The sequence below is a fragment of the Arvicanthis niloticus genome, chromosome 20 (genome assembly GCF_011762505.2).
Source record: "Arvicanthis niloticus isolate mArvNil1 chromosome 20, mArvNil1.pat.X, whole genome shotgun sequence".
NCBI lineage: Eukaryota > Metazoa > Chordata > Mammalia > Rodentia > Muridae > Arvicanthis > Arvicanthis niloticus.
The window spans coordinates 28546967-28555371 of record NC_047677.1 but is presented as its reverse complement, the minus strand read 5'-3'; the positions used below and the strand labels follow the sequence as shown (position 1 = coordinate 28555371).

The 8405-nt window shown below is 45.6% G+C and overlaps 1 protein-coding gene across 1 annotated transcript; it reads right to left on the bottom strand.

Annotated features, from left to right (window-relative positions):
* Positions 1-5321: 5321 nt before the first annotated feature.
* On the bottom strand, positions 5322-6503 carry Atoh7 (atonal bHLH transcription factor 7). Its single transcript, XM_076916515.1, has one exon. The coding sequence runs from the start codon at positions 6345-6347 to the stop codon at positions 5898-5900; it is 450 nt and encodes a 149-aa protein (XP_076772630.1). The 5' UTR covers positions 6348-6503; the 3' UTR covers positions 5322-5897.
* Between the last annotated feature and the right edge of the window lie 1902 nt (positions 6504-8405).

Genomic DNA, 8405 nt, shown 5'->3' with positions numbered 1-8405 from the left:
ACTAATGTTTGACACTAGGGGGCGCTGTCTCACTCAAAATACAACAAGCCTCAGTGCTCCAGTTTGTGCTACTAGGTTTCACCAGTCTCCTCACTGCTGGGTAATCATTCACTGTAGAGAGCTGTCCTATGCATTGTGTGATACTTGGCACCCCTGGCCTGTCCCCCTACCCCAAGCTGTGGTAACCCCAATCTTAGGCATAACTGGCTGTTCCCTGACAGGGCTCTGAGTAACCTATCATGGAGAATTGTTCCCCTAGGAGTCAAGCTGGCTTTTGTAGGGACAGGTTCTTTGAAGACTCCTCAAATGGTTCATGTTTGTCCTGCAAATGTGTAGTGGGTTGGCCTGATGCTGCTTGTATTCTAATGTTAATACTGGATCTTCAAGAAGTGGTCACACACACACACACACACACACACCATAGCAAAACATCAGTGTACTCAAGTAATACAATGTGAACCTTCCCCCTAATTTAATTGGTCCTTAAAAGGCTAGAGCCTGTGATTGGCCTGTGGAGGGGAATGGTGGGGCTGGAGGCTCAAGAGGAAGTTGCAGGTAGGGAGGGAGAGAGAGAGAGAAGAAGATGGAGAGAGGAGAAAGATGCCATGGGTTAGGAGTCAAGAAAGCATGGCCCTGAGGACTGGCCAATTGGAGTTAAGGGCAGTCCAGATGAAACATAGTAAGTAATAACTCAGGGTTATAACAGGAAATATACTTTAAAAGCATAAAGGGTAGATATCTTCCCAGGTTTAGTGCTAATAAAGACTTATTGTAAATATAAAGGTCTTTTATCCAGGAACTGAATGATCAAAGGGTAGGAGCCCCCGATTGAGATTAATGTTTACTTATGAATGGGTTGTTTTAACCACAGAAGCGGGTGAAGACTACAGCTCACTGAGAGAGCCCTGAAACCCACCAGGTTCACTAGGCCCCTCCTTCCCAAGATGAAACAGTACAGACTGCTCTCAGACAAGCCAAGCAGACCAATCCGGTGGAGAGGTTCAAACCAATCGAGGCACCTAAAAAGAATGCTCCCCAACCTGCCAGCAGGGTGTGCAGTTGCTCCAGGTTCCCAACACTTGTGAGCTGTCTCCAAGGATGGGGTAGGCCTTGGTGACACAGCTGTCTCTGAGTCATTTCTGCTCCTGTAAGAAACCCCCTCACCCATGTCCCAGTAATGTTATAAATTGGTTATAAACTCAAAGCTGCTAGAGGAACCGGAAGCATAGGCAAATTCACTCATAATTGACCTTATAAAAGTCCTTCAAGAGCCCTTGGGTAACCCTGAGGTCAAATATTTGGATTGGTGACTGGGTTGAAAGTCAATGTATCTTACCAGTGGGGTACCTCACCTGGGCTCCAACCGAATTTGTGAGAGTACACTTTTCACCACAGTTGCCTTTTCCTGTTTGAAGTGCATCAGTATTTCAGAGAGCGAATGACCGAAGAAGCATTGTACAAACTTGACGCCACAGTGCTTATCTGGATGCTTTTAAAAGTTGCTAATATCATGTGTTGTTTTATTTTAAAAAAAAATCTGTACAGTGCAAAAAAATTGCATATTAGTTAAAAACATGTTCACCCCTGATTTCTGCCTAATTATGTTAGTCAGCATCCCGGACGTTAGGAAACTGCAAGCACGCTACCTTTTTGTTAATACGGAAGTAATAGCCCCAGAGTTGCAAGAAACAGACAATGAACACACGCTTCAAATCTCTGGGGACGGTGCAATAAATGCTGAGGCATAAAGAAACGGCTGTATGCCTTTAAAGCCCAGTTTGCTAAAAGATTTTAACGCATGAGTGAATAGGGAAATTAAAATTGCTGAATGTCATCTGACAATAAACAATTGAAGGCTGAGATACATGTACATTTTGTTTAATTTTGGAGACAATCTCGTTCTGTAGCCTAGGCTGATCCATTTCTTACTAAGTAGAACAGGCTGGCTTCGAACTCTGAATCCTCATGCCTAGCCTTCCAAGCGCTGTGATTATAGGCCACGCATGCGTGTTGTTTTTGAGAGGTTTCATGTAGCCCAGGCTATTCACTGACCAGCTTGCTATGTAGCAAAGGATGACCTTGAACTAACTCTCCATCTCCATCTCATAGTGGTAGGATTACAAAAATGTGCCAACAGGCCAAGCTTCTGCGATCGATGTTTTTATTATTATTATTATTATTATTATTATTATTATTATCGTTATCGTTATCGTCATCGTCATCGTCATCGTCATCGTCATCGTCATCGTCATCGTCATCGTCACCATCATCCTCTTTTTTTTTTTGTTTTTGTTTTGTTTTGTTTTTTCGAGACAGGGTTTCTCTCTGTAGCCCTGGCTGTCCTGGAACTCACTTTGTAGACCAGGCTGGCCTCAAACTCAGAAATCCGCCTGTCTCTGCCTCCCAAATGCTGGGATTAAAGGCGTGCGCCACCACCGCCCGGCATCATCATCATCCTCTGTGTGTGTGTGTGTGTGTGTGTGTGTGTGTGTGTGTGTGTGTGTGATGTGGGGGGCGGGGTGTAAAATGTCTTGGCACTCTTCAGAAAGGATTTCCCTCCTACCTTATGTGCGTCTAACTTGGGTCACCAGTGAGCACTTCCTCTCCCCCCTCCCCCCTTCTCCCTCCCCCACCCCACCCTGTAACTGGATTTTTTAATATAACATTGGTAAATGAAGGTTTGTACCTTGTCCCCATTTCTGTTTCTAAATGAGAACTTCTGTTTCATTTACTTTTTATAAATTTTAACATTAAATTTCCTCGAGGCCAGAGAGATGGCTTGGTAAATAAAGAGCATTGAGGTCCCAAGTTCAATTCCCGGAACCCATATGTATGTAGCCCAGGAGGCTCATAACTGCCTGTAACTCAAGCTTCAGGGCTCTAACTCCCTCATACAGAAATCCATGTAGGTCAAGAACACCAAATGCACATAAAAATAAATAAATAAATAAATTTTCTGGCCTACTTTAGCCCTTCATTTCCAATAGAAAGATCTGCATTTTAAAACACTTTATGTCTATGAATTATTAGGGGAAACATAAGGGGAATTTTAATAATTTGCATGGATTTCACACACTTTTCATTTTCTTTCTTTTCTTTTCTTTTCTTTTTTTTTTTTTTTAGCGGCAAAATAAGCAAAATGTTTCAGCTTTCCTGGGACAGGAACAAAGCAAGTGTTATTCATGGGGGGTTGCTTAGAGAATCTACTCCCCACCCCAGTCGTTGTTTTAATTCCCCGGGGCCCCTCAGGAGCTCTCTCACCATCCTGCACTGGTCCTGCACTGAAGCAATGGGGGGGTGGGGGGGGGGTGGGGGGCCTGCGGCACTGCCAGTGATGGTGACATGCGCATGCGCGGGCCTCCCAGCTGCACAAGCAGGGATGGAACCTGCGTAGAAACAGGTGACGGTCAATATCCATGCTTTGCTGAAATAGAGCAACCCATATGCTGTGTTGTCGTAGAAGTCAACAGATCTTTAAGAAGGAAAGAAAACTATTTCAAATGTGAACACTGGAAAAAGTGCCGTAGCTGATGGGCAAGTCTTCAAAAACAACGGAATAAAGATTGAGAATATCTGAATACTGATTTCACCAAGATGTGTGGTATGTGTGGGTGCTTGTATGTGTGTCCTTGTGTGTATGGTGTGTGTGTGTGTGTGTGATGTGCTGTGTGTGTGGTATGTGTGTGTGTGATGTGCTGTGTGTGTGGTATGTGTGTGTGCTCAGGTGTGTGCTTGTGTGGTGTGTGTGTGTATGTGTGGTGTGTGTATGTGTGGTATCTGTATGTGTATATGTGGTGAGTGGATGTGCTTGTGTATGTGGGGTGCGTGTGGTTGTGTATGTGTGGTATTTGTGTGCTTGTGTATGTGTGTTTGTGTATATGCGGTGTATATGTGTGCTGTGGTGTTTGTGTATCTATAGTATGTGCTTGTATATGTGTGGGGTGTGTGTGTCTGTATAGTATGGGTGTGTCTGTGTGTGTGTGTGTACATGAGAGATCAGAGGTCACCCTCAGGACTCCTCCCACCACCTTGTTTTGTTTTCTTTGCTTTTTGTCATAGCATTTTCTGGGGCTAGGGAGTCAAGAGGTTAAGCATTTTTCTCTATAATTGACGGTGAGAAATCAAAGTCCTGAACCAACTTTGTTATCTTATTAACAGCAGCAGATGAAAGGGACAGCCTTCAACAGCCTTCCAGGGGCCCATAATAGACTTTTGATTATTTTTTTAAGACAGCGTCTCATGTAGTCCAGGTTGGTCTCAAACTCACCATGTAGCTAAGAATGCCTGGGAACTTTTGATCCTCCATTCCTGAATGCAGGCACTTCATACCGAACTTTGAATAGAACCCAGGGCCAGGCTAGGCAAACACTTTAGCATGACTAAGCTAGGACAGTCATTTTGATGGAGATGTCCTATAGATTTATAGACTGTGCTGGTAGCTGGGCTTTGGAGTCCACAGTCAGAAAATTTGGGTGCTGTTGCTTTTGTTGACTTTTTGAGACAAATTCCAAATGCACCGATAACTTCAGTGTCCTGCTTTTCCTAACTGTGAACAGGCTTCCCCCCCCCTCCCCGATTCACAAAGCCCCCAATTCACAAAGTGCTGCTGAGCACAGCCAGTCTAGATGAAGGTTTGGTCTGTTCACGGCTCAGCAAACTGGTTAAAGCAATCCGAACCCATTTCGTGTGTTTAGATGCTCTCTTTCCACCAGCCATGACAGTAGTGAAGCCTTCACTGTTCAGACTGCAGATTATAAGGAAAGCACTTCCTCAAGCAACATTGATTTTCCTGTTGTTATAGAAACAGGAATACTCTTCTGGTTGGCTATGCATCACTGTATGCAGATGTATATAACTATGTGTGTGGACACGTGTTGGAATGCATATATATCTGGGTACTTGTAAGGAAATTTACTAACTGGTTTGATAAGGAAACTAAAATATTGACTATTAAATATCTTCCAACCTGAAATTATTTTAATTTATTTTAATTTAGCTTTAAATTATTTATTTAAATTATTTTAATTTAGCTTAATATTACCCAGGATACTTCTCCTGCCTCAGCTTTCAAGAGAGAGCTGAGATTGTACAGTGAGCCACCACACTGGCTTGGGGGGTTAAAACACTCCCGGTCTATACCCGGGAAGCATTCAACATCACCCTCCCAGTTGGTCTTGACTGTCTCCAGGAATCTAGGAGAATATGTGTAAGTTTAAAACACACTCACATTAGTTGTATTTTACAAAATCCATATTTTAATGTGTACAGTTAAAAAAATACGGAGCGCTCATGCCCAAGTACTCTACCAACCTCCCCACCCCCGCCCCAAAAAAAACAAAAACAAAAACAAAAAAACAAGTCTTGCTCTACCTGATGCATGCAAACACAATATACAGGGCATAAATGCATTTACACCGCGAAGTAGCTGCTCAGAACATGAATCACATAATATAACTTCTCCCAATAGGGACAAACTTGGAAAGTTTAAGAAGGTTAACTATCTGTCTGATGGTTTAGTACCAGTCTTACCCAACTTTTTTTTTTTCTGACACAGGGTCTCTCATATATATATATATATATTTCTCCACCTCCTAAATGACGCTAGGATTACAGGCCGTGCATCACCGTGTTCTGCCTACGCGATAGCTGGGGGCTCGAACCCACGGCTTTTATACATGCAAGACAAGTCCTCTACCAACTTGGCTAGACCCTAGCCCCGTGCCTTAGGCTAAAGGGGATAGAACATTATTTTCACAGCAGTCCAAAGTCATTCACAGTGTCCACTCAGGAAACCTACAAAACACACGAAAAGTGGAGGAAAGCGGGCAATGAACTCATTTCATCCACGGGTCTGAAAGGGGAAGGAAATTAAGCCGAAAAGGGGACTGCCCTGAGGCTTAGCTGGCCATGGGGAAGGGCTCCGGCTGGAAGCCGAAGAGCCTCTGCCCGTAGGGCTCAGGGTCTACCTGGAGCCTAGCACCCGGGAATGGGAGATAGGGGTGATCGCGACCCCGCTGCTCGCAGCGCAGCCCCACCCAGTCCCGCTCGGCTTCGGCCAGGATGCGGGTGAGCGCGACGATGTAGCTGAGCGCCATCTGCAGGGTCTCGTACTTGGACAGCTTCTTGTCCTGGCCCCACTGCGGCACCACCCGGCGCAGCCGATCGAACGCCGTGTTCAGGCCCTGCATGCGACGCCGCTCGCGCGCGTTGGCCGCCAGGCGCCTGCGCGCCGCGCTCTCCAGACGCCCGGGCCCCGAGCACGGGGGCGCGCGCTCGGCTGCGCCCGCGCACGGGGGCGCGCCGCGCGCTCCCGCCGGAGGGCCGTGGGATTTGCAGGCCGACTTCATCCACGCTCTGCGGGGCTCCGGGGAGTGAATAAGACACGGACGGAGCGACTCACGAGCAATCAGTCTGTGGTCAGAGGACACTGTGTGGGACCCTGGCTTGTGTCCTGCTGGGTAGCCAGGCTGATGTCCCTTCCCTTGCCCAGATGCAGTGGAAGGGATGCTCAGGAAAAAGTCATTTCCCCACCCCCACCCCACCCCACCCCACCCCAAACACGAGAAGTTGAACAAGGAGGAAACTTTCTTGCAGCTTGCTGCGATTCGTTCTTGGGGGTGCGGGGCCGAAAGCCCTTCCAGTTCTCTGGGAAAGCCTGAGACTGCTCTTCGGGGTGCCGAAATCTTCGCAGATGCTCAGCTAGGTCAGGAGCGCTTGGATCGCTTGCAGAAGATGTTGAAGAGCGCCGGACAGGGTGGTGAGGGATGAGAATTTATAGCCCAGGGCTCAAGGAGGGAACAGGTGGTGGCAGGTGGGCGGGCGTCCCTCCGCTCCCATCTCAGCACCTTCCTACCCTGGGAACGGCAGGGGGGAGGGGGGCGACGCACAGCAAAATCCTGACATCACTGCCTTCGTCTGTTGAAGTTTCTCCAAAGCTATGTCCAACGCTAACTAACACACCATCTGGAGTGGCCTAGTCTGGCTGTCCCCAATAGAATAACAAGGTGGGGGTGGAGGGAGAGCCTGGTCCATCTTTTCCCATACCAGCGGGCAGCTTACATATCAAAAACAAAGGCCAGGTTTTTAAATGATTAAGTAGAAAACCATTTTGAAGGAAGATGTTGATTCTGACATCCATATTTGAAGTCTAGCAAGATTTTGCTTTGTTAAGAAAGTGGCAATTTTACATTCTAAAGCATTAACATTTTCATTTAATTTACTAAATAAATTCATACAAATTAGGAAGTCCAAATGCTGTTGCAGGTCTGGAATGTGACTCTGCAAGTAATTTCTGTGAGACAATTTAAAATGAATCCAAAGATGCTAACATGTCTGTTTTCAACTTGATACTATGTTCTGTGAGTTCCGAGGCCTTGGCACATTAATTCAGCGTCTCCATTTCATTTTCCTGTCCATTAATATAGGTGGGTCACACACTGAAATGATAACTAATCACTTCATCATTTGCCATTTAAACTCAATAAAACATCTTCATTCATTCACATGTGTGTGCAAAATAGAAACATCTAAATAATTTTGGGAAGTTGAAAAATACTTTTTAATGGATTTTCTTTTTTGCCCATCTCTTATACCACTAAAAAATATTTCATGCAACTCAGTGTTCTAGTATATCCTCTGTCCTCAAGAACAGTAACAAAACATGGTTTCCACCATTGGTAATTATTACATTTGCACGGAGAAATCTTTAATTTCCTTCTCTCATCTCAGCTTGTTTCTTGTTTTTCAGGGGAATCCAGAGGCAAAGAGACAGGCTGCAGTGGTTTCAGTTTGATATTTCAGAAAGGGCTGAGGAAGCTCTCTCTCTCCTTTCGAACCATAGGTATATCCTCAGACATTTTTGTTTCATTAAATCATCTACAAATTCATACAAATCAAGAGGCCTTTTAACTTGGACTGATTCCCCGCCCTCCCAGCGCTCCCCTCCCCCCGCCCCCGGTACCTCAGACTACAACCCCAACACTGTCACCCTGACTTCAAGCCCTGTCTTCCCATAAATAGTTTATTAATCCCCAGCTAAAGCACTGACAGGGAAATGAAGTTGAATAACGTGAAGACAATGGGAAGCAGTTGAACATTAATAATCTTCCGAGCGACAGATGTTGGACACAGACTTTTTGCACAGAGCCACTCAGCCCGTCAGTCCTCAGTCCTAACAGTCACGGTGGAAGCAGCAGTTCTGTGCTGGGAACAACTGTGTTCTTCAGTCATCGGGATGTCAAACGTACGCTTTTGAAGGTTTTCGCAGAAGTCTGCTTTCTTAGTGCTATTGTTCCTCGTATTAATTTAGCTTGCCCTCCTCCCCTGAAGAGTCCTCTCTATGAGGCACCGTGGATTATCTCCCTGCACAACAGCCCATGTGCTTCTTCTGCCCATTAGTGCCCAAA